The 26,730-nt window shown below is 45.0% G+C and overlaps 1 protein-coding gene across 2 annotated transcripts in view; it reads left to right on the plus strand.

The window, feature by feature from the left end:
• The window catches only part of LPCAT2 (lysophosphatidylcholine acyltransferase 2), a 428,744-nt gene that overhangs the window by 124,165 nt on the left and 277,849 nt on the right, over positions 1-26,730 (plus strand). For both annotated transcript variants that reach the window (XM_089692556.1, XM_089692557.1), the window contains exons 2-3: positions 11,650-11,769; positions 15,083-15,222. In XM_089692556.1, coding sequence (XP_089548682.1) covers positions 11,656-11,769; positions 15,083-15,222 — 254 coding nt within the window. In that variant the 5' untranslated portion in view covers positions 11,650-11,655. The remainder of the gene's footprint in view (positions 1-11,649; positions 11,770-15,082; positions 15,223-26,730) is intronic.

Raw genomic sequence — 26,730 nt, forward strand, 5'->3', positions numbered from 1 at the left:
GGCCAAGAAATCACAAAATGACAAAAAATTAAATCATCATAAAAAATATGAAGGGTCTTGGATCCCTGGACCCTAAATGGGGTAGGGGGTGTTTCCAATAAAGAAAATACGTATGGTTTGCATCTTGAGGTGCACAAGGCCTCACCTGGGGACCAACAATAAGACATAACTTATGAATATGTAAAAAAAACTTCTAAAATAAAAAAATAATCACAAATGTGAAAAACAAGATTTATATGCTCTCAATTGGGAGTTAACTTGATTAGAAATATGTAGGAGCTAAAAATAATTTTAAAAGCTTAGAGCTTGAAACATGAGATAAGATAAGTGGGCAGAACAGTGCAAGCAGTGTAGGACATGTTTTAACTAAGGTATAGAATGTAGTGCAACCAAAAATAGAAAATATGATAAGAGAAGTAAGTATGGATATCCCAATTATATGGAACATCCAAAAGGAACAATGAAGGAATCGTTCTCAGAGCTGAGAGACAGAAGAGATCTCACCCATTTTTCTGTGCACGGCCTGGAACATTTACACATTTCTTCTTAGGTGGAATATTCCTCCACTGGGAATCCAGAACTGAAGAGAAAGAAGGTATTGCTTCTCACCAACCTGGTGAAGCAGAGGGATCAGGTTTGAGATCTGTGCAAAAGTTAGGAAGGTCTTCTGGGAACAGAAGAGTTGTGGATCTGCCGTTCTTCATGAGGATCAGACAGGATGGGAAGCCCCAGCGATAGGTGATGTTATTCAAACGCAACTTATCCAGAAGTGGACGTAAAGTCCATTGGCATTCTAGAGTCTCTTTAGTTAAATCCAGAAAGAGTGTGATAGCAGCACCATCAAAGTCAATGGACGAGGACCCTTGCAGTTTCTGCATGAAAGCATTTTTGTCCTCAAAGTAGTGTAACGTACAAATTACATCACGGGGTAAATCTGCAGAGAAATTGCAGGGTTTCAAGGCTCTGTGGATTCTATTGATCCATATGGGGTTAGAATCTGGCTGCCTAAGTGTAGCATTAAAAATACATCTTGCAGTTTCAGGTAGATCCAGTGGCGCCACTAGGGTTGGTGTCACTTGGTGCGGTAAAACATGGTGTCACCTCCTTCCCCCTATTATTTTTTTCCAATATTCCACTGGGCGCTTAACAGGCTAGCTCATCAGTGCAGCACTTCCCCTCTAGCCTGCCATGGTGCTCTGTCTTGCCGCTGCAAAGTTACAGCAGGACAGGGCAGTAGACACTGAACAGGCTAGCACATTGGGCTCTCTCCTGTTTAGCCTGCCAGGCTGCCACAGTGCCCTGCAGGGCACTGGGCAGGCTAGTTTTGGGCAGAAAACGTTTGGTCTCAGTGCACACCACAAACCAGCCCCTGTAAGTGATGCAATGGTTGTCGGCTTGCTGATCCATGCACTGTCATGGATGGGGGTGGCAGTGACACCATCACGGTTGGATATCACTTCCTACTTGATGGTGTCAATATGGACATCTTAATATCATCATGGGCCCCTGGGCAAAGTCATGCACTGGGGCCCATACCAGCCTGCCTTCATTTACACACCTAATCTCAAGAATTAAAAGTATAAATAGTTGATAGTACAGCAGTTAGAAGGGCACAGTACAGGAGGCAGCAGGAGGGAACAGTACAGGGTTGGAGGGTGGACTAGGACAGAGTACAGGGGACAGGAGGGTACAGTATAGGGGCAGTAATCTATAATAAAAAGATGGTCTCTTCAAGCAGAGCTGAGCAGGGAAGCTGCTGTCACTGATCTTACCAATTCTGGCAGGCTGTGACTGAATTGGAATGACATCTCCCCCCTCTACCTTCCCCTCCATAGTTTCTGGCTGTCTTCTGCTGCTCTCCAGGGGTTAAGGAAGAACCCAGAGGAGGAGCATCTTACTACTGCTGCAGCTTGTATGGGTGGGATGTGTACTGAGCCAATCACATTGGAATGGATAGGAGAGGATGGTCAGCAAGGGCACAGTACAGGAGGCAGCAGGAGCCATACACATTCCACCCACACAGGTAGCAGTACTCGGATGTTCCAACTATGGGTTCTGGGTTTTTCCTTAACCGCTGCAAAGAAAGTGGGAGGTGGGGGGTTTGGGTTGGGAACAGTGGGGTAGGGGAGAAGGAGTAAGGGCAAAAAGGGGGGTGTGGGTAGAATATGGGGGATAGGTAGAGAAAAACTGGAGTGAAACTGGGGGTTCCAGATCTGAATAGGGGAAAAAAGGGGGGGGGGATTTGTGCTGGCATGAGGGAAGGGGGAGGAGAGGAAAATAGATGGGGGTCAAGGGGACTGGAGAGGGATGGTCAGGGATGGGCATGGGGAATACTGTTATCTGGTGGGGAATAGCCACAAAATAGCAAAAAAAAAGGAGCTGGTAGGGAGGAGGAGAGATATTCATTGAATAGTAAAGAGACAGTGTTGGGGGTGTGAAGGGAAGGGGATTCCAGTCATCTGCAGTGTTTGTTGTGTATGCTGGGACACACCTGTTTGAAGCTGTCCCTCCAGAGAACAAGTAAATGAGGAAGGAAGGAGGGGGAGTGAGGAAAAGTGAAAACTGAAGGGACTGTTAAGTGTCAGGAAGAGAATTCAGCTGGCTGGGAGAAGAGGCAATACATTAACAGGGCTGCTGATGCTGGCAAACCAGCTGGCTGGGAGAAGGGAGCGAAAGATCAGAGAGAGAGGCAGTGATGGATGGATCTGTGCCGGGAAGGAAGGCAGCAGGACGGGATTGTGCCTGAGGGGCAGAAGAGGATTCCAAGTAGAGTAAGCAGTGAAGACAGCTGGAGATGTGAGCAAAGGATAAGGGAACTGACCTGTAGGAGATGGAAAAAGAGCAAAGGAAACTGCTGAGAGGAAACTGCAAAGATCTCCTATCTAAGACCCCTGGGCAGTGCCCAGGCAGGCGTGCATTTTTAAGACAGCCTTGGGTTTCACCCCTCTGGTGGGTATCACCTAGGTGCAAGCCACACCCCCCGCACCCCCATAGTGACGCCACTGGTTAGATCCTCATCTTTGGTTGCCTCGGAAAGACCTTGGAGATGGATATTGTTTCTCTAGTTCCTATTTTCAAGATCCTATGATTTATAGAAAGCAGCTCTGTGGGCCACCGCAAACTGTCATGCGGTCTTGGTGTTCCCTAATGGCTTCCTTTTGTGCATCTTGGTGTTTTTCAGAATCCTCCACTTTGATCACTAAGTGAGAGAGATCAGAGTGGATAGCTGACATCTCCTTCTTGGTCAATTTTGTTAAGCTCTGGAACATGCCTGCAAGTTCCTTTTTTAGGTCTCTGATCAAGGGTGACATTGTGATCTTCTTGGCAATCCAAGCCAAAGGAGGAAGCTGGGGAATTCTGGCACGTGGAAGTGGCGCGCGGGGAGGCAGATCTACTCGACCTCAGGGATCTGACCTGTGCTGACAGTTTACAGGAGTTAACTCAGTCTGTGGCCAGGAACCATTTGATGGAGCTGGTGGAGGGTAGCTTAGAAGCCAGATGTCTCCTGGAGCATTTGACTGCTGCGGACCGAGAGCTGGGTCTGCATAGTAGGGCAGGTTAATCCTCGGTCAGGGCTCTGCTCAGAAGCAACTGCTCAGGGCCAAGCTGAAACCATGCCCCCCCCAATTGAAAACCATTAAATAAAATGACTATTAAACAATAATAAAAAAGCAGCACTCTAAAATGTGTTTTAATATAATGTATAAACACCACAAAGAATATCTAAAACTTATTAGTTGTGCTATCTCTTAAGACATAAATGAATCAGTTTTTTGGCCATTTTTTGCTTCTGGGTCACATATGCACAGTGCCAACAGTTCAATTATTAACTGGAGAGAAAAACATTAACCTTTCATTTCATTGTCCGTTCGGCAGAAGTTTTCTAAAATGTTCCTTTGATTTTTTGGATGAAAAACTTAACTATCGATTTTCGATCTGTGCGTGTTAACTGGACAAAAATTGAATTAACTGTCCAAATGACAGAATTTCAAACAATTTTTCGTCTAGTGTATGGGGACTATAAAAGCTTACAAAAAAGGAGAATTGTGACTGTTATTCTAAAGTATTTTTAACTGCCTGTCAGCCTGGAACTTTGACTATTTTTTAATAGGAATAGTGGAAAGTAGGGTTGCACCAATACCGATATTGGTATCGGTGCCGAATACCCCCCTGTTCGGTTTGCATTCGAACCTAACAAAAGTTCAACCGTGAACATCGGACCCAGGGGACAATTCACTAAGCTGTATCTTACCGCATCCAAGTATGCGGAAAGATACCGCACAGCATTTAAAAAAAAAAAACAGCATTCACTAAAAAACACTACTAAAATACCGCTTGAGTTATTTTATTAATTCATGCCGTATTTTAATAGTGAAAACATGCATTAATGTTTCAGCTGTCAGCGGGTTCTCCACTGACAGCTGAATGTAATTGCATGCAATTAAAAATTTAGCAAAAAAAGTCCCCCCTCCAAAATCCACAGCAGACCCTTATCAGAGCATGCAGCCAGGCAGGTCAGGAAAGGGTGGGGATGAGCAACCCCCCTCCTGAATCATACCAGGCCACATAGTGTAACCAATATAGGGGGGTGCTTTGGGGCAAGGGGGGCTCCCCCCTCGCAAAACACCTGTCCTCATGTTAATGGCTACAAGGGTCTCTTCCATACAAGCCTGTCCTGTGGTTGTGGGGGTTTGCAGGCTAGGAATAATCAGAATCTGAAAACACCCTTTAACAAAAGCCCCCAAATTCTGGCACCCCCCTATGTAAATGAGTATGGGGTACATTATACCGCTACTCATTCACAAAAAAAAGTGTAGTGTAAAAAATTACAGTAAACAGTCTTTGGCAAGTCCTTTATTAAAACAACAACAAAAAAAACATCCCCCAAAGTAGATTTAACATCAATCACAATGCCTGCTGACGACGACCTGAACAAAGGAAAAAAAAAAAGCTCCACTCTCAACGCTAGCTCCTGCCGTCTGACAGCTTCCCTGGCTGGACAGTTCTTAAATATCTAAAGGGGCAGGGCCACCCGGTGATGTCAACTGGGTGACCCCACACCCTCCCCTCCTAAACTGTACCAGGCCACATGCCCTCAACATGGGGGGTACTTTGATGTAAGGGGGGGCTCCCCCCAAAAGCACCTTGTCCCCATGTTGATGGGACAAGGGCCTCTTCCCCACAACCCTGGGCTGTGGTTGTGGGGGTCTGCAGGGGGGGATGACTTATCGAAATCTGGAAGCCCCCTTTTACTCATTCTCAAAAAAAGGGTATAGTGTAAAAAATGACACTAGACCATCTTTGACAAGTCTTTTATTAAAAAAAAAAAAAAAAATGGTTCCATCAGTATAATCCATCGTCAATCATGACATCCAGCGTCGTCACTGCAATGCCGACTAACTGAAATTAAAAAAAACCTGTCCGCTTCCACCGAGCACTTGCCGCTATCTGACATTTGCTGGGCAAATGTAAATGATTGGGCGGAGCTAACTGATGTCACCGCAGTCTCCTAGGCAAGGAGCTCCGTTGCCCTTCACCCATCCGCTGCCATCCGGGCGGCAGCAGACTCCACAGGGGCCCCGGAGACCCTACGGCCCCTGATGAGCACCCAGGGAGGGGTGCTGTGCCAATTTTGGGCCGATTCCGGAGCTCCGGGAATTGCAGCCTACCGCGGCCTATGAAGCTGCGGCCTCGCGTAAAATCGTGGCCGGTTCGGGATGCTGCCGCTCCGCCCCCGACCCCTGATGACTAACCCGCTCCTAGGGTGGACTGCCTTGGAGCCCCTGGCCCTCTCCATCAGCCCCAGGGGCCATTTCAGGCAGCCCAGCATTGGGCACAGGCTCAGCAGGCAGGCTCAGCAGCAGGCTGTATGGGACACAGGCTCATCAGGCAGTCAGCAAGCAGACACCCCAGCAGACTCCCTGGCCCTCTCCACCAGCTCCAAGGGCCACTTTGGGCAGCTCGGCAGAATCAGGCAGCTGTGGCCCCCGACAGGGCCCCGCACGGCCCCACCATCTCTCGATCGACCCCCCCGGCCTGGTACGGCCGCATCACCCGTGGACACCACTTCGCGGCCTGGCGTGGCTGCATAGCCCGAGGCTGAGGCACCCCAGGTCTCCACCCAGGCAGCTGAAAATCCCAGAAGGGCACCAGAGGCTCTCTAGAGAATCCCCTGCATCCGGGTAAGCCATCTCCATCCACCTCCATCCCCACCCCTGCACCCGAGCAAGCCATCTCCATCCACCTCCATCCCCACCCCTGCACCCAAGCAAGCCATCTCCATCCATCCATTCTACCCCAACAGTCTTCCCTGGCCGTGTCACCGGGATCACCCGTGGCCCCCAACCCACGGCTGATGAACTCGACCTTCTGAGGCCTACTGCGGCCTGCAGTGACACAGCCTGGACCTCAGTGACACAGCCTGCAATTCTATCAACAAGGCCTCATCTGAGTCAACTCACCTAACCCCATACCAGAGGCCAGGGCGGCATATGGTTCCCCTGCTCCCCTCGCATTGGCTTCCCTCCATCGGCTTCAAGGGACATAAATTCTACAGCCATCACTCATCCCTCTCCTCCTCAAGTCAACCCTCATCTTACACTCTGGAACTTCCACCTGGATCTTGAACCCTGCCTAGTAACTCTTCACCAAGCTAGCTTCTAAACTCCAAGCAAATCTCCACAAAAGCACGTACGTCCTCCCTCAAGAAATAGCCATGCAGCGCTTCAGAACTGACCACTCAGACACCACTCATGCTGAACCCAGCCCAGCTTAACCCAAAGGAGAAGAACTCTAGCTGCAGGAAGATACTACAACAAGAAACGCTACTGATTGCTAGACAATCTTCAATCAAACACCCCTGGAAACCATTTCTCCACATCTGATCTCCACTCCCTGCCCCTTTAAATGCCTCCTCTACTCCTTCTTTTCATATTCCTTTCCTGTTTTCCCAAAACCTCACTTCTTTGTCCCTCTGCTCCACCCAAAAACTTGTACATGTCACCCTCACTGCTCCCATCTCCCTACTACTGCTCTCATCACCTCCTGCTGATACTTCATTTTCCTGCTGACCCTAACACCAGGACTGGAAGGCATGCACGCTCCTATACATCCCGCTCACATGCCACCTTCCTCACCCTCCTTCTCCTCCTAACCTCTGGGGATATCTCCCCGAACCCTGGTCTTCCATTATTTCGCCCACACACAAAAAATTCTCTTTCTTCCGGGAATCACCGCAATCCCCTCAATCTATTAGCTGTCCCCAAAACCACCCTTCCATTTTCATGTGCACTCTGGAACGCTCGCTCGGTCTGCAATAAGCTCACCTCTATCCACGACCTCTTTGTCTCCCACTCCCTTAACCTTCTTGCACTTACCGAAACCTGGCTCCAAGCAGCAGATTCTGCTTCCCCCGCAGCACTCTCCTATGGAGGCATCATCTTGACCCACTCACCCAGCCACAGTGGTCAGAAAGGAGGCGGGGTTGGTCTACTTCTGTCACCACTGAGCACCTTCCAAGTCCTCCCTAACCCTCCCTCTCTATCCTTCTCTTCTTTTGAGACCCACTACATCTGGCTATTCTCTCCGATCTCTCTGAGGATTGCAATGATCTACCGGCCTCCTGGACCCGTGTCCCGCTTTCTTGATGACTTCGCCGCCTGGCTACCCTACTTTCTTTCCTCTGACCTACCCACTATCATCCTCGGAGACTTCAACATCCCTATTAATGTCAATAACCCGGCTACATCCCAACTCCTCCACATAACCTCTTCTTTTGAGCTAGCACAGTGTATACAGTCCTCCACTCACTCCGACAGGAATACCTTAGACCTTGTCTTCTCTCACCACTGTACTCCCTACAACCTCACAAACACCCCCTTTCCCCTCTCACCACCTTCACAATCTCCTCGCCCTTTAACACCTATCCCACCAAACAGCAAACAATTACCAGCAGAAATCTCCGAAACCTAAACCCGGCTCCCCTCCACTCTGCAACTGACCAACTTTATGACAGCATCAACCCCCTGTCCTGCCCCGACCTGGCCACTGCTGTCTACAACAACTCGCTTTCATCCGCTCTAGACTCGCTTGCTCCCCTAACAACTTGAAGCATCAGGCCCTGACCTCTGCAACCTTGGCAGGCGGACCACACCCGGAATCTCAAACGACACAGTCGCGCGCTGGAGCGATTATGGCTTAAAGCCAAATCCCACCAAGCGTTCACCCATTATAAATCTGCCTTCCTAACATACACTTCCTCCCTTCACATTGCCAAACAAGCCTACTTTGTCACTCTCATCAATAACTTCTCTTGGAGTCCTCGTCGGCTCTTCTCTACCTTTAACTCTCTACTTTCTCCACCCCCACCGCCACCCAGCACCTCACTCACTGCCCACGAGATTGCAAACCACCTCCAAAACAAGATTGACGCAATTCGTAGGGACATCGCCACTACACAGACACTCACCCCACTTAGCATTCCTCATACCATACCTCCCTCAACACTCTCCTTCTTTGACCTCGCTACCACCGAAGAAGTCCTCAAGGTCTTCTCAGAAGCCCGTCTCACCACCTGCCCCCTGGACCCTGTCCCCTCACAACTCCATTCACCCTCCTCCTCCATCTTATGCTCCCTCACTCACATCTTCAATCTTTCCCTCTCTACAGGTGCCTTCCCCTCCCCTCTAAAGCACGCGCACATCACTCCCATACTTAAAAAACCCTCCCTGGATCCCACCAACCTGAACAACCTAAGACCCATCTCCCTGCTGCCATTTACCTCTAAACTCCTAGAACGCTTAGTTTACAATCGTCTGAGCTCCTACCTCACTGACAACAACCTTCTCGACCCTTTACAGTTTGGCTTTCGCTCTCTACATTCCACTGAAACTGCCCTACTAAAACGCTCTAATGACCTACTAACTGCAAAAACCAACAGCCACTACTCAATACTCCTACTACTCGACCTCTCCGCGGCTTTTGACATGGTTGACCATCCCCTCCTCCTCAAAAAACTATACTCTCTTGGCCTCAGAGACTCCGCTCTCTCCTGGTTCTCCTCCTATCGCAGCACTCCTTCAGTGTTACCTATAATGCTTCCACCTCCTCTTCACTCCCTCTCTCTGTAGGGGTCCCTCAAGGTTCTGTCCTTGGACCCCTTCTTTTCTCCATCTACACCTCCTCTCTTGGTCACTTGATAAACTCCCATGGCTTCAATTACCAATCTATATGCTGATGACACGCAAATCTGTCTACCCCTCACCTCACCCCTTCAGTCTCCACCTTCATCGCTAGCCTACTAAGTGACATATCGGCTTGGATGTCACTCCACTTCCTCAAACTCAACCTTTCCAAAACTGAGCTCCTAGTATTCCCCCCTTGCCCGTGCCACCTCCACTGACTTCACCATAAATATTGATAACACAATCATTAGTCCATCCCCTCATGCCAGGGTACTAGGTGTAATCCTAGACTCCCAGCTGTCCTTCCAGCCCCAGATCCAATCGCTGACAAAATCATGTAGACTTCACCTCCGCAATATCTCCAAGATACGACCATTCCTAACCTCGGAAACCACTAAGCAACTTATTCACTCCCTTGTCATATTACGCCTCGACTATTGCAACTCCCTCCTCATTGGCCTTCTTCATCGCAGGCTATCCCCCCTTCAGTCTGTCATGAACGCTGCTGCCAGACTCATCCACCTCACTAACCACTCTGTATCTGCCACCCCTCTCTGCCAATCCCTCCACTGGCTCCCAGTTGCCCAACTGATAAAATTCAAAACACTAACTAACTATGATATACACAGCCATCCACAACACTGCCCCAATTTACATATTCGATCTTATCTCTAAATATCACCCAAACCGTACACTCCACTCCTTGCAAGACCTCCTACTCTCTAGCTCCCTTATCTCCTCCTCCCATGCTTGTCTCCAAGACTTCTCCAGGGCCTCACCCATCCTCTGGAACTCCCTACCCCAATCTCTCAGACTATCACCTACTCTACCTACCTTTAAGCGATCATTGAAAACCTCTCTCTTCAGGGAAGCCTATCCCACCCTCTGCTAATATTGGTATCCTCTACGCTTCCAACCACTCCATCCCCCACAGTTTTACCTATTGTACCACTCACCCCTCCCTCCTAGATTGTAAGCTCCAAGGAGCAGGGTCCTCAATTCCCTCTTGTATTGAACTGTATTGTTACTGTATTGTCTCCCACTATAATGTAAAGTGCAGAGCAAACCGTTGGCGCTATATAAATCCTGTATAATAATAATGTGCATTGCAGCGAGAGAACAGCCCGTGGAACGCACCAACTGTTAGTGTGTTTGCAAAACACACGAACACCTGATGTTCGACTCAAACATCAAGGGCATTCCTATGCATGAGTACTCTCAATACCTGAAACCGATACCTTTGCGGTGTGATTTGAGCCTATACAAAATGAATGGGCTCAAATCACACTGCAAAGAATCACATGTGATTTAAATAGCAATGTGTTGCGATTTCTGTCCGAATCACATGTAGTTTCCCTGTGGGTGTAGAGCGATTTGCAGTGCAATTTGAGCCATACAAAATGAATGGCTCAAATCGCACTGTAAATCGCATCACACCTGCATGGATTTGGACAGGACCGCATTCCTGTTCAAATCACAGACAAAAAGGAAAAGAGCGTACAGCCTCCTAGTGTAGCCAATAACCTTTATTAAATAAATATAACACAAGTAAAGTTGCACTCAGAATTGTAGGTGTATATAGAGTAATAATGCATATCATCCCATGTGCTGACATAGTGGTGTGAAAGTCCCACTGCCTGGATGACGGTTCGGCCAACTGCTCCACATATGGCTGTAACATTGAACACACACACACACACACTAGCAATTACAGTGGTCTATTGTCTGACAGCTTGTGGGAGTCTTTGTGTGCATAGAGGCACACTGGGTCAATGGAGTGGGTGGCCGAACTGTTATCCTGGCAGTGAGGAGAACAGAGTGGGACTTTTACAGCGTGATGTCAACATATGAGATGATATGCCTTATTATATACACCTACCATTGTGATCCAAATCACATGCGGTTTCCTTGTAGGTGCGTGTGATTTGAGCCATTCATTTTGTAAGACTCAAATTGCATTGCAAATCGCACCCACATGGAAACCACATGTGATTCAGACAGGAATCATACTGCATTCCTGTTCAAATGACATTTATTTTGTATGGGCTGAAATCCACCTTAAAGGAATCGGTACTCGGTATCGACAAATAAAAGTATCAGTACTCGTATTAGCCACTGAAAAACTGGTATCAGTACAACCCTAGTAGAAAGTGATCAGAGCTTAGAGAAACAATGAAGTATTCAGAAATAATCAGACATACTTTGGTGAGGTAAGCTAAAAGGACCTAGAGAGTAACCATGTCTATTTGAAAGTATTACATATTTGGAAATGTTAATGCTATGTGGACCAGTTTGTGCTGGTTCTCCAGGCAAATCCAGGGCTTCCAGGCAACTTTGATTTTACTATGAAGGGCCTATTTTATATGTACGAGTAATACCTGTCTAATATTTAAAGCAATTTTACTTAATTTTTTATAATGCCATTTTTAACTTGTATTTGCTGTCTTTCTTTAAATTTGCTTTTAAGGCTGGAATGGTATTACATTATCGGGCACCTCTTCTGCCTCGGCAGAAATCTTTTATCCCACCACAGATTCCAAATCCATTTGTCCATGAAATCAATCTGAAATTCACTGATAAGATACGGGTAAGAACAGATTGTGAATTAATACTTTTGATATATAAATTTTTGACTTTGGGGCATTCCAACAAACTTTGCATTTATGTTCACTTTATCAAACCCAGAGTACATCCATTTATCTGAATGCAGGTAGCTTAATTAGACAAATTGCATACAAGATGACTTTTATTATGTTTTCTTGTCTATTTTTTTTTTCTTCCCAGTAATGGTCATGTTGATATTAGATATTTGATTATGTACAGTATATTCAGGTTCATATTCTGAAAGTATGAATTTTGTATCATGGACTTTTTTTTCTCTATTTGAATATTTAATATATTTATTCTTATACAGTACATAACTTTAGTTTTTAATTTCTTTAATAAAACTTAATGACTTATGGCAGTTGCGGGGTGGGGGTAATGACAAAGGAATTGATATATTTACATAAGAACATACACAGCTATATAAAGAGATTGGTTTAACACTTAATGATTGGTTTAACACTTAATGATTGTACAGTATATATACAGGAACTTGCCTTTTGTGTGCCTTGTGTGTTTATGCAGATACACATGAAATGCTTTTCCTAGTATTTTTATTGTGGTTTGATGTTTGTTAAATTTGTAATAAATTGTGTACATTTTGGTTATATGGTAGCAATGTTATATGGTTAGCAATGGGGATGGGGGATACAGACAGAACAAATAGCAGAAGTTACAACTTCCCTTAAAAAAGGCCGTTATTTTTTTCTGAATTTTAGAGAGGGTAATATTGTGTTATTTTTTTGTTTCATTTTAAGAATATAAAGCATTGTTTTTAGGCATGGTTAAATATACCAATTAGGGGTCAAGGGATTGAAATGTATATGTTTTTCTGATTGTTAACAGAGACCAAGATCAGCCTGATTTATGAAGTTTGAGTGGTAGTTATGTGCAAATGTATTAAAAGCGCTCATTAGCTGGAACATTGCAGGCTCCAGTTTTCATCATAAGGCCTTGAAATGCTGATTTAGTGCATGTCTTCCAATGGCAAATTTCAGATAGTTGCACTAAATGTATTGTAAAATGATTTTCAATGATTTGGTATTGGTTAACCCTTTGAGGACCATAAGATTACAGAACGCCAAAAGAATCAATTTTTTGTTTTTAAAGTTTGTACGCTTCAGTTGCTGTAACTAAGCCATTTCATGAAATAATTGGCAAAAAGCTAGATCCATTTGTTGATAAGAACTAATATTTTGACTCAAACCAAAAAAAAAAAAAAGTATTTTAAGTTCTTAATCAGATGATACAGGCAATTAAAAACATGGGACAAATATGTCCCTTGATCCTCAAAGGGTTAATGCTGGAAATGCAATTCACATTGCAGCTTTCCAGACATCACTGAAACTGAACTGTTTCCTTTTAAGTATATTTAGCACTAGCAGTAATATACTGTACATTGTGGAAGTAGCTTTAGAACAGGAATAGGTTAACTTTTAAAGCTACAGTATTTTCTCAGAGGTATAGAAAATGTTTTCGATATGAAACTCAACAAAGGACCTGATATGCAGTTATTACAAAAATTCCTTTTAATTAATCTTTTAAGCTGATCATGTGACAAAACCATTCAACCACAAGTACTGTTATCCAAAGATATCTATATATACAGTGGGGCAAAAAAGTATTTAGTCAGCCACCAATTGTGCAAGTTCTCCCACTTAAAAAGATGAGAGAGGCCTGTAATTGGCATCATAGGTAGACCTCAACTATGAGAGACAAAATGAGAAAAAAAATCCAGACAATCACATTGGCTGATTTGGAAAGAATTTATTTGCAAATTATGGTGGAAAATAAGTATTTGATCAATATCAAAAGTTCATCTCAATACTTTGTTATATATCCTTTGTTGGCAATGACAGAGGTCAAACGTTTCCTGTAAGTCTTCACAAAGTTGGTACACACTGTTGCTGGTATGTTGGCCCATTCCTCCATGCAGATCTCCTCTAGTGCAGTGATGTTTTGGGACTGTCGCTGGGCAACATGGATTTTCAACTCCCTCCAAAGGTTTTCTATGGGGTTGAGATCTGGAGACTGGCTAGGCCACTCCAGGACCTTGAAATGCTTCTTACGAAGCCACTCCTTCGTTGCCGGGCGGTATGTTTGGGATCATTGTCATGTTGGAAGACCCAGCCACGTTTCATCTTCAATGCCCTTGCTGATGGAAGGAGGTTTGCACTCAAAATCTCACGATACATGGCCCCATTCATTCTGTCCTGTACATGGATCAGTCGTCCTGGTCCCTTTGCGGAGAAACTGCCCCAAACATGATGTTGCCATCCCCCATGCTTCACAGTAGGTATGATGTTATTTGGATGTAACTCAGCATTCTCTGTCCTCCAAACACGACGAATTGTGTTTCTACCAAACAGTTCTATTTTGGTTTCGTCTGACCATATGACATTCTCCCAATCCTCTTCTGGATCATCCAAATTCTCTCTAGCAAACTTCAGATGGGCCCGGACATGTACTGGCTTAAGCAGGGGGACACGTCTGGCACTGCAGAATCTGAGTCCCTGGTGGCGTAGTGTGTTACTGATGGTAGCCTTTGTTACGTTGGTCCCAGCTCTCTGCAGGTCATTCACTAGGTGCCCCCGTGTGGTCCTGGGATTTTTGCTCACCGTTCTTGTGATCATTTTGACCCCATGGGGTGGGATATTGCGTGGAGCCCCAGATCGAAGGAGATTATCAGTGGTCTTGTATGTCTTCCATTTTCTAATTATTGCTCCCACAGTTGATTTGTTCACACCAAGCTGCTTGCCAATTGCAGATTCAGTCTTCCCAGCCTGGTGCAGGTCTACAATTTTGTTTCTGGTGTCCTTCGATAGCTCTTTGGTCTTCACCATAGTGGAGTTTGGAGTGTGACTGTTTGAACTTGTTATCAGTATAAAAGACACCTGTCCACAACCTCAAACAGGTGCCATTGATACAGGTAATGAGTGCAGGACAGAGGAGCCTCTTAAAGAAGAAAGGTACAGGTCTGTGAGAGCCAGAAATCTTGCTTGTTTGTAGGTAACCAAATACTTATTTTCCACTATAATTTACAAATACATTCTTTCCAAATCAGCCAATGTGATTGTCTGGATTTTTTTTCTCATTTTGTCTCTCATAGTTGAGGTCTACCTATGATGCCAAATACTGGCGCCTCTCATCTTTTTAAGTGGGAGAACTTGCACAATTGGTGGCTGACTAAATACTTTTTTGCCCCACTGTAACTACCTGAGAGATTGTTCAGTTGTGTATTTCCATTATCTTGAGACTTTTAATAATTGCTTTCATTGCATGACTCTTTATTTCAGATGCTGCTATGTGGTCTTTTCATTTTACCATTAAGGATAATTTTTTTCCTGATTACCTTAATAATGGCATGGTTGGTTGCATCCTTCACTACCTGCTGTATTTCGAAATTGGGTTTGGAGCCACTAAAGGGATGGAGAAGGTATGTGTATATCAAGGAAAATACAATGGCATTAGATGGGCAGTTGTTTATTGTTTGATATACTAAGGTGTACATTCTATTTGAGGCACTTATGTGGCAGCTTGGATCTTATTTAACAGGTAGGATTGGGAGACAGAGGTGTGGGCAGAGAGGATTCGGTAGTGGTGCAGCACAAAATGATTTATCTGAATAAAAATAAACATTCTCAGGGCTTTTAAGGCATACCAATGAAGCCCTTTCCTCTTATACACTTGTGAAACATTTTGGGGCATTCTTCTGCCAGGTGATTATACAGAGAAGTCACAACATAGAGGATTGGTGACTCACGCTCTTCTACTGAGTAGTCTGGTTTCTTAAGAGACAAGAGTAATCTCTGACTAGGTCACAGTGGTGTAATAAAGGCACTGATGCACTGTCTGCCCTATGTACTGCAAAATATGTAGTACAAAACTGGCATTTACATTGTTGGCTTCAAACATATGTGCCGATAGAGCCATCTAAGAAAATACAGTATGGCCCCCAGGGTACAATGCTCTGTGATCACACGCAAGTTCATTGCCAAGCATAGTGGGACCAAGCTCACTGCAGCTCTGGCATAAATCATTTCAAAACATGTGCTCCCAAAAAGCATCCCACCAACTGCTCCTTCAAATATCACCAGCATCATCTAAAATACAACACCAGTGGGCTCACTTGATTCCCCAGAGGGCAATAAAAATTAAACAAATAAACAACTTTTGGCAAAACAAGGAATGGTACATACGCCAACCTGTATCATAAAATCATGTAAATATAAAAAAGGGACCACAGATTAGATTCTTGAGCACAGCCTAACCACGTTAACAGTGCGAGCCAGTAATCAATGTCCCTAGTAGCAAGCCAGGGTATGAATAAGTTATACTAGAGTTCCCTAGTCAGTTGCAACATGGCATATTTAAACACAGGGATGCCAAGAGCCCAGCAGGTTTATTACCCATAGGTCATAGCCCGTAGATGTGGATGCCGGGTGGGGTCAACAGGTGCAACCCCTGGTGTCTTCGTTCTGCTTGGGCATGATAAAGAGATCACTACAGAGCATCTAGGTGAACCTAACTTTGAAGCCTTAGTGATCAAATACACTGGAAAAGTGTCCCCAAACAGTCCAGACTATGTAGCAACCATCTAATTCCCTGAGAATATTTGCAGAAGAGAAGTACCATGAGCTGAGGCACCCCAGTTTTGCAAATGTTTAAAGCTTTAGAAAGAAGGTCCATATAAACAAATAAACCCATACATAAGTGTAATTAAAGTAATGTGGCAAATGAACCAAGAAAAGAGAACTGACCTTGCACTGTACCACTCAAGGCGAGAGAAGACTCATTTGACCACTTGTGTCCCTCACTCAAGGAACTGTGCACATTCAAAACTGAGTTATAGTGCATACAAAGACTTGATTTACTAAAAGTGGAGAGTGCAAAATCTGGTGCAGTTCTGCACAGAAACCAATCAGCTTCTAGGTTTTTTAGTCAAAACTTAACCGCTTCCCGTCCGCCCTATAGCAGTAATACTGCTACAGGGCGGCACAGGTGCGCAAAATCACGTATATATACGTGATTTTGCATCTCTGAGAGGGGGCTGCATGCGCACCCTACCCATGCCACTATTTGCAGCCTCAGCTGTCAATCACCGGGTCCCAGCCGGTGATTACTCGCTGGTGATCGAGGAGGATTACCCAACAGAAGAAGAGAACTGTAAGTAAACATTACAGTTCTCTCCCCTGTCAGCTCCTGCAAACTGCTATGCATGGCTTTGCATAGCAGAGCCATGCATAGCATTGTGCTTACAGTGAAGCACACACACACACACAGCACACAGTTAACCCTTTGATTGCCCCAGATGTTAACCCCCTTCCTGCCCAGTGCTATTAGTACAGTGTCAGTGCTTTTTATTAGCACTGATCACTGTATTGGTGTCACTGGGGATGTCAGTGACACCAGGTCAGTTCCCCCCAGTATCAGAATGCCTGCTGCAGTCCCGCTATAAGTCACTGATCGCCACCATTACTAGTAAAAAGTAAAAAAAAAAAATCCCAGTATATATACTGCCATTTGTAAACTCTATAACTTTCACGTAAACCAACTGATTTACATGTATTGGGATTTTTTTTTTTTTTAGCAAAGACATGTAGCAGAATACATTTTGGCCTAAATTTATGATGAAATTAGATTTTTTTTTAAATTTTTTACTGGACATGTTTAATAGAAAAAAGTCAAACGTATTGTTTTTTTTCCTCAAAATTGTCGCTTTTTTTATAGCCCGAAAAATTAAAAATGTACAGGCGATCAAATACCACCGAAAGAAAGTTCTATTCGTGGGAAAAAAAGGATGTAAATTTAATTTGGGTGCAGCGCTGCATGACTGCGCAATTGTCAGTTAAAGTAACGCAGCACCGTAACGCAAAAAATGGCCTGGTCAGGAAGGCGGGTAAATCCTCTGGAGGGTGAGTGAGCTGAAGTTAGACATTGATTGGCTGCTGTGCACAGCTACACCAGATTTTGCACTCTCCAGTTTTAGTAAATCAACCCCAGAATGTCTAACTATATGACTAGTTATCACTGTAAAAATGATTATACACGAGTACAATTTTGTTCAATAATTTTCATTGTAAGAACTTTTGTAAATTTTTCTAATCATTAGTAGGGTCACATCGACATTCGTTTTTGACCAAGATGAGGAAATTTGAAGGAGCAGGATGGAAATGTTTCTCAAATTAATTTCTAGCGGTATATGTGGTGTATGTGGCTTCCCGGTCAGTAATAACTAAGGAACCTACAATGTATGTAAAAAAAAATTTGCAAAAACTTGGGTTGCATTCTTTTTAACAGACAGAACTTTCATAGCAAATGTTCTAATGATATATTCCTCTCAAGGAACCACCAAAGAGAGTAGCTGAGAAATACCATCAAAAACCAAGTACAAGGGTCTCCACATTTGGTGGGACAGGTATGGGCACTAAGAAGACAAGTAGCTGAAAGATCTAACCACAGCTAAATATTGGGACAACCTGTTCATAGATAAATATTGAGTAAGGTTGAGGATTGCCAGTATTTTTGGACCCAGAATCAGCTGTGGGAAGGATGCTGTTCCTATGGTGAAGAGGAATGTGACCCATTGTGAGTCACCCTGTCTGCAGGATGGCATGCTTCCAAATCCTCCACTGCAAGACCCTAGCCAAAAAGACACTTCTCGGCTTCCTTGGTGTATGTGAGTTCATAGATTTCCATTGATATATGAACATCAGCTTAAACTCTAGCTTTGTTAGATATTTTTTCACTGAAGAAGCTACAGTTGCAAGAAAAAGTATGTGAAGCCGTTGGGATTACGTGGAGTTTTGCATGAATTGGGCATAAAATGTGCTCTGAACGTCATCTAAGTCACAACAATAGAAGAACACGGTCTGCTCTCCCTAGAGATCCCTAGATATCAGAGTTCATAACTAATGTCAAAAGCAAAGATATAGCACTATAGAAAGGAACATATTGTGAAGCATAATGATTTTTTATACAGAACAGATGTTGTAAAAATAGAAATTAATAAAAAATATTACTCGTATAAGGTAAGAATGGCCAACTTTTTCCATATTTTGCTCCTGTTGCTTTATATCTACAGCGGTTAACATACAAAATGCCTGTAGATGTCAGTTCATTCATGTTTTCAAAAACTGACAATCCTTTGACAGTGTACACCTTTCCTCTATATAGTTTTAACAAATGAATAACTTCTCCAGCTGACCAAGGTCTTTATTCCAAGACCAAACTTAACAGCTTAAGCATGCATTGGTTTATTTGATAATAACTATAACCAAGTAACCTACTTAAATAGGTTTTGAAACAATATATGTGTTTTTTTTTCTGCTACACTGTTTTACTACATTCCTGCTCATGTTATTATGTTAAAAGACATTATATTATACATATAATATAATTTAAATGCCAACACTGTTGCTCTGTATACAAGATTCAATACAAACCAGACCATCAACTAGTGTAAAGTGCAAATAATGATAAATGAATATAAAGTGCAAATAATGTCCGGTGTATAATATACCACAATTACCGTGTATAAGATGAATACCACATGCGAACAACTCATAATAATTCCATTAGTGCAACATTTCACCTGAAGTGCCTCCAGTGCATCCCTCCACCATGTCACACACAGCCACTTACTAGAGCTAGAGACCACAAGTTATAGGTTGTCTATACAAGCTCAGAGGTATGTGGATCTTGCATCACACAATTTTCACAATCTGAAGAATCACAGAGTGCACCCACAGGAAATGGAGCTGTATATCTCCTCCACTCAAATGGTGTCAAGCCGACAAGGGAAAAAGATGACAGCGTCCAACAGTGCATGATGATGTCACCACAGGCTCCGTCTGAGCTTAAAAATGGTCATTTTATTTATTTATTTCAGGTACTTATATAGCGCCATCAATTTACACAGCGCTTTACATACTTATATTGTACACTTACATCAGTCCCTAACCCTCACATTCATACATACACATACTACGGCCAATTTAGACAGGAGCCAATTTACCTATCAGCATGTCTTTGGAGCGTGAATGGGAACCGGAGTACCCAGAGGAAACACACGCAGACACAGGGAGAACATAAAACTCCAGGAAGGTGGTGCTGTGGTTGGGATTCGAACCAGCGACCCTAGTACTGCCAGGCGGAAGTGTTGACCGTTTAGCAACTGTGCTGCCCATGTTAAAGAGAAATACTGTGCTTTAGAAAATATAAGGCAGTGGGGACACTATCAACATTCCAGCACTACAAACAATGCAATAAAAAATGTAAGAGCATGCTCAGGTCTGCGAAAATAGACCATGAGAGACACATATCTGAAGAGAGTAATAAGAATCGCAAATTTGAAAAAAAAATGTAAAAAATAGTAAAAAGGCAAAATCATGATTTCATAAAGGATAGTCCAGGGAAGTTGGTTACAAGTGACAGGGAAGAGACATATGGTCATAGCTAAACTATTATTCCTGATTAGGACAGCTTACTAACCGGACTAGAGGAAAGCTAACGTGGTACCAAAACATTTAACAAAGGGCTGAGATTCATACTGGAAAACTACAGGCCAGTCAGCCTTATATTAATTGTTTGTAAACTATTGGAGGGGATGATAAGGGACCATATCCAATAATCTGCTGATAAAATAGTATTAGTAGTAGCCAGTATGGGTTTATGAAAGATCATTCTTGCCTGATCAGCCTATTAACATTCTATGAGGAGGTGAGCTATAATCTATAAGGCATGTATAAGGTATGTAGTTTATCTAGATTTCATCAATAAGTTTGACATGGTACACCATAAACGCTGTACAAAGTGAGGTCTGTTGGCATCAAGGATAGTGTATGTACCTGGATAAAAAAACTGGTTACAGGGTATAGTCCAAAGAGTGATGATAAACAGCATGGTCTGGAGTTGTGAGTGGGGTGCCCCAGGGCTCTGTCCGGGGACCAATTCTGTCTAACCTGTTCATAAATATAGAGGTTGGTATAAATACTCCGATCTCTGTATTTTCTGATGATACAAAGCTAAGCAGGGTATTAACTGCACATGATATTGAAACTTTACAAGAAGACCTCAACAAGAGGGGTGGAATATCGGCATCAATGAACACAAGACAGAAATGGGAGTTCTTCAAAAAGACTGTAGGTGAACACACTGCAAAAATATATTCTCATGGGCAACAAGTTTAAAAGGCTAAAAATCAAGTGGCTTACGGCCAAAGTTAAAAAAGCTATAGATAATAAGAAAAGAGCTTGTATTATATAAAAAAATGAAGGAACGCTATCGTCTTTTAAACATTACAAAGAGTATAACAGAATATGTAAAAATGGAAATAAAGGCTGCAAAAATTGAAAACGAACGACCGATTGCAAAAGATAGCAGAACCAACCCCTAAAAATTCTTCAAATATATTAATAGTAAAAAAGGTCCAGGCCGAGCATGTAGGCCCTTTACAAAATAATCTAGAGTGGGTGACTGGGGACAAAAGGCAAATTTATTAAATATCTTCTTCAGCTCTGTGTATACAAAAGGAGCATGGGGGAGCTCTTGTCCATAATGGGCACGGTATTGACACAGCTCCAGATGATCCACAGTGGCTCACAACTGATATGATCCAAAAATATTTAGACAGAATAAAGGTGAAAAAAAGCACCTGGACCAAATGGCATACACCCACGGGTTCTTAAAGAATTGAGCTCTGTCATGTCAAAGCCATTGTTTCTGATTTTTAGGGACTCTAATGACTGGCATAGTACCACTGGATTGCCGTAAGGCCAATGTGGTGCCAGTATTTAAAAAGGGGTCAAAATCTTTACCAATTAATTTTTTTTTTGTGGTTGAACCAGAATAACTATGTAACTACATGGCAAATGAGATTTAATATTGATAAAATGTAAAGTAATGCACTTGGGTAGTAAAAATATGAAAGCAAACAAGATCCTAGGTGGAGAACCCCTGGGGAAATCAAGGATGGAAAATTATCTGGAGGTCCAAGATAACGATAGACTCAGCAATAGCATGCAATTCCAAGCTGCAGCAAGCAAGGCCAACAGAATATTAGCATAATTAAAAAAAGAGGATTTACTCAAGAGATAAATCTATAATTCTGCCACTGTACAAAACTCTGGTTCAGCCACATCTTGAGTATGTCATCTAGTTCTGGTCACCAATCTTCAGGAAGGATGTGCTAGAACTGGAGAGAGTCCAGAGAAGGGCAACAAAGCTAATAAAGGGGATGGAGGACCTTAGTTATAAGAAAAGGCTACACACATCAAGCTTGTTTTCCCTGGAGAAGATGCTTGAGAGGGCAAATAATCACAATATATAAATATCTAAATGGTGATTCTAGCATAGGGAGAAAACTATTCAGTCTCAGGCCACTCAAAGACGTTAGAAGATAAGCAGTTTAACCTTAAAGTGGTTCTAAAGACTCAAGGTTTTTTACCTTCATGCATTCTAAGCATGAAGGTAAAAAACCTTCTGTGTGCAGCATCACCCCCAGCCTCCCTAATACTCACCTAAGCCCCCTCTCAATCCAGCAATGTGCACTGGAGTCTCAGCTATCCCAGGACTCCCTCTTCTCATTGGCTGAGACAGAAGAGGGAGCCATTGGATCCCACTGCTGTCAATCACAGCCAATGAGAAGAGAGGAGGTGGGGCCGAGCCGCAGGTCCATGTGTGAATGGACACACTGAGCAGTGGGTGCCCCCATAGCAAGCTGCTTGCTGTGGGGACACTCGACAAGAGGGAGGGGCCAGGAGAGCCTCGGAGGAAACCGAGAAGAGGAAACTGCGAGCTGCTCTGTACAAAAAATGGGCTAGAGACATAAATTCAGACTGTTAAAAAGAGTTAAATGCCATAACAAAGTGCTGAGACTGAAATTGTTTATAATAAGTTACAGTGCATCCATTAGGGCCTGGTGCCTTTCTCGGTTTGGTTTGTTTTATGGCCTGCAAGAATTCCGTGACCAAAATCAGCTCCTCTAACAACTTGCTTGATTGGGATTCAAGAGTCGGAATACCAAAGTAGTAAATTTAAGTGCGTATATGTTCTTCATGCAAGCACTGCTGGGCTTCTGACCACTATGGGGTTGAATTATAGAGGGCAGAATATTAATCTTTTAAAGTATTAGCTTTATTCTTAGAAAGTGAAGCTGGAGAACCTCAGGCATTTATAATAGATGGGAAAATACATGTTGGCTCGCTACCAAAGTAGAGCGTTAGCAAGTGATTTACTACACTGATTTCCATATTTAAAGATGTTACATCTGCACGTTAATAATGTAGGTTAGGTGTCCCCCAAAAGAATTCTATTGAGTCATTGTCAGGGCAGGAGCTGAGGAACGGACAGGCAGGCCTAACAGTGTAACGCACTGGCTGACGACAACCACCACCCACAGACCGAAGTCCCTCAGGGCGCGGAGTCTAAGTCCCAGGCTGCCCTTCACCAGGGCCCCTGATGGTGGGGATGGACTTGATGCAGCCAGGAACCAGGTCGCGGCCCCCGAGACACCTCAGCTGCGGTAATGGCCGCCGCCAATGGCGTGTAGCTGGTGGAAGAGACAAAAGAGTAGTCAGACAAGCCGGGGTCAACAACAGGACAAAACAGTACAGTACAGCAGACGAGAATCACAGGTCACGAGCCGGGTTCAGCAACAGAGGATCAGATCAAAGGAGAATACAAAGAATAGTCAAGTCACAAGCCAAATCAGATACCAGGAGAGTCATGAGAGTCAGAACAGAGTAATAGCAACACAAAGACACAAGACACAAGTGCAAAGAGCATGTGCGGGCCACAGGCTTATATGTCATCAGCCACACCCCTCTGGGGGATGGACCACAGAAACCTGAAGGCATAAAAGGATTCCCATCATGCACAGCAGAATCCAAGATGGACGCCAGCACATGGAGTAACATAACCTCAGGGAAAAGGTAGGACCTTGACAGTACCTCCTCCTCAAGGGCCCCTCCCCCTCCGTGGCTGAACAAAAGGTTTCTGAGGAAAGCGGATATGAAAAGCGCGGAGGAGGGCAGGAGCATGGACATCCGCGGAAGGAACCCAGGAACGCTCCTCGGGACCATAACCGCGCCAATGAACCAGGAACTGTAATCGACCGCGCACCAATCGAGAGTCCAGGATCCGGCTCACCTCATACTTCTCATGACCGTCAACCCGGACAGGACGGGGCCGAGGAAGAGAGGTAGTGAAGCGATTGCAGATCAGAGGTTTCAACAGGGAAACATGAAAGATATTGGAGATCCGCATCCCAGACGGAAGGGCAAGGGCATAGGCCACTGGATTCACTTTGCGGAGAATGCGGAAAGGACCGACAAAACGGGGTGCTAGTTTGGGTGTGGGCACCCGAAGATTAAGGTTGCGAGTAGACAACCACACCCGATCGCCGACCTGGTATGAAGGAGCGGGCAACCGTCTGCGATCAGCCTGGAACTTCTGGCGCTGCGCTGAGTCCCTCAAGGCCCTCTGGATCTGCCCCCATGAAGAACGCAGGGCAGCAAGATGGTTCTCCACAGCCGGAATGTCCTGTGGTGAGAACCTCTCAGGTAATATCGCGGGTTGGAACCCATAGTTGGCCATGAAGGGAGACATCCCGGTGGAGGAGTTGACCGCCGATTTCCTGGCAAACTCTGCCCACGGCAGGAGATCGGCCCAATCGTCCTGATGGTCTGAAATATAACACCGAAGGAATTGTTCTAAGGCCTGATTGGAACGCTCCGCAGCCCCATTGGACTGCGGGTGGTAGGCTGAAGAAAAGGAGAGACTAATACCCAACTGGGAGCAGAAGGCGCGCCAGAATCTGGACACGAACTGACTCCCGCGGTCTGAGACAATCACCTTAGGTAACCCATGCAGGCGAAAAATCTCCCTGGAAAAGACCGTGGCCAGTTCTTGCGCTGTGGGTAATTTCCTGAGTGGAATGCAATGGCACATCTTGGAAAACCGATCGACGATCATGAGGATGACCGTATGACCCCGAGATACCGGAAGGTCTACAATAAAGTCCATCCCTAGATGTGACCAAGGACGCTCCCCATTGGGAATGGGTTGCAGAAGACCCAAAGGGAGATGCCGTGGAGACTTATTCTGGGCACAGATCGAACATGCCGCTACATAAGAGGCAATGTCGGCATGGAGGGTTGGCCACCAGAATAAGCGAGAGACGACCCAACACAGCTGGTTCTTCCCCGGATGCCCGGCAGTTTTGGCGTTATGGTAGGTACGCAGCAGGCGGGTGCGCAATCCCTCGTGTACGAAACATCTACCCTCCGGCTTCCCGGGAGGAGCATCGGTTTGAGCCGCCAAAATCTGCTCCCCAAGGGGAGAGGTCAGACTGCTGCGAATGGCAGCCAGGATCTGATCTGGAGGTATAAGTGAGATTGGCTCAGAGTCCTCCCTGGACAACTCAGAGTATTGCCGTGATAACGCATCAGCCCTGACATTCTTGGAACCAGGCAAATATGAAACCACATAGTTGAAGCGTCACAAGAACAGAGCCCATCTGGCCTGGCGGGGTGTCAATCTCTTGGCCTCCGAAAGATAAGTCAGGTTCTTGTGATCGGTAAGAATGAGGACCGGAACCGCGGAACCCTCGAGCAGGTGCCTCCATTCCTTGAGAGCCAGAATGATGACCAACAACTCCCAATCTCCAATCTGGTAGTTGCACTCAGCCGAGGAAAGCTTCCTGGAGTAGAACCCGCAAGGAAGTAGGGGTCCATCGGGCGACCGACGCTGAGACAAGAGAGCCCTTACTCCCGTCTCGGAAGCATCAACTTCGAGGACGAAGGGCAACCCAGGATTGGGATGCGAAAGAATCGGAGCCGAAGCAAAGGCAGCTTTCAGAGCCTCGAAAGCTATGATGGCCTCGGATGGCCACTCGTGAGGGTTACTCCCCTTCTTGGTTAGGTCAGAGAGAGGCTTTGCCAATGTGGAGAAGTTCCTGATGAACTTCCGATAGTAGTTGGCAAAACCCAGAAAGCGCTGAATGGGCCGAAGACCATTGGGACGAGGCCACTGCAGAACCGCCGCAACCTTCTGAGGGTCCATGGAAAATCCCTCCGCGGAAATTATGTAGCCCAAAAAGACAACCTGGGATCGATGGAACTCGCACTTCTTGAGTTTACAAAAGAGTCCGTTCTCACGCAATCGTTGCAGCACCTGCTTGACATCCTGGACATGGGACTCCATGGAGGTAGAGTAAACCAAGATGTCATCCAGGTAAACCACTACGCACTGCTGCAACAAATCACGAAGGACATCGTTTATGAATTCCTGAAAAACCGCGGGCGCGTTACACAATCCGAAGGGCATCACCAGGTATTCGTAGTGCCCAGTTCTGGTGTTAAACGCGGTCTTCCACTCATCCCCCTGTCTGATCCGTACGAGGTTGTACGCCGCCCTAAGGTCGAGTTTGGTAAAGACTGTTGCTCCCTTAAGGCGGTCGAACAACTCAGAAATCAAAGGAATTGGATATGCATTTTTAATGGTAATCCGATTGAGACCCCTATAATCGATGCAGGGCCTCAATTCCCCACCTTTCTTTTTTACGAAAAAAAAAACCCGCTCCTGCTGGGTAAGTAGACTTACGAATGTGCCCCCGGGAAAGCGCATCCACAACGTACTCCTCCATGGCCTTATTCTCCACAACCGAGAGAGGGTACACCCTGCCACGTGGAGGAGTGGCCCCCGGTTGCAAGGATATGGCGCAGTCGTAAGGACGATGCGGTGGTAAGGTACCAGCGCGTACCTTATCGAACACGTCCCGGTACTCCCCATAGTCGGTGGGCAACGCAGAGTCCGAGGAGGCACACAATACCTTAACCGGCCCCCAGATGCACCCGGCCCCACACTGTGGAGACCATGAGAGAATCTCGGCTGTTTGCCAATTGAAGGGTGGATTGTGCCTCTGGAGCCAGGGATACCCCAA

Source organism: Staurois parvus, unplaced genomic scaffold, assembly GCF_062004578.1.
Source record: "Staurois parvus isolate SC_StPar_1 unplaced genomic scaffold, SC_StPar_1.0 ptg000594l, whole genome shotgun sequence".
In the NCBI taxonomy this organism is placed as follows: domain Eukaryota; kingdom Metazoa; phylum Chordata; class Amphibia; order Anura; family Ranidae; genus Staurois; species Staurois parvus.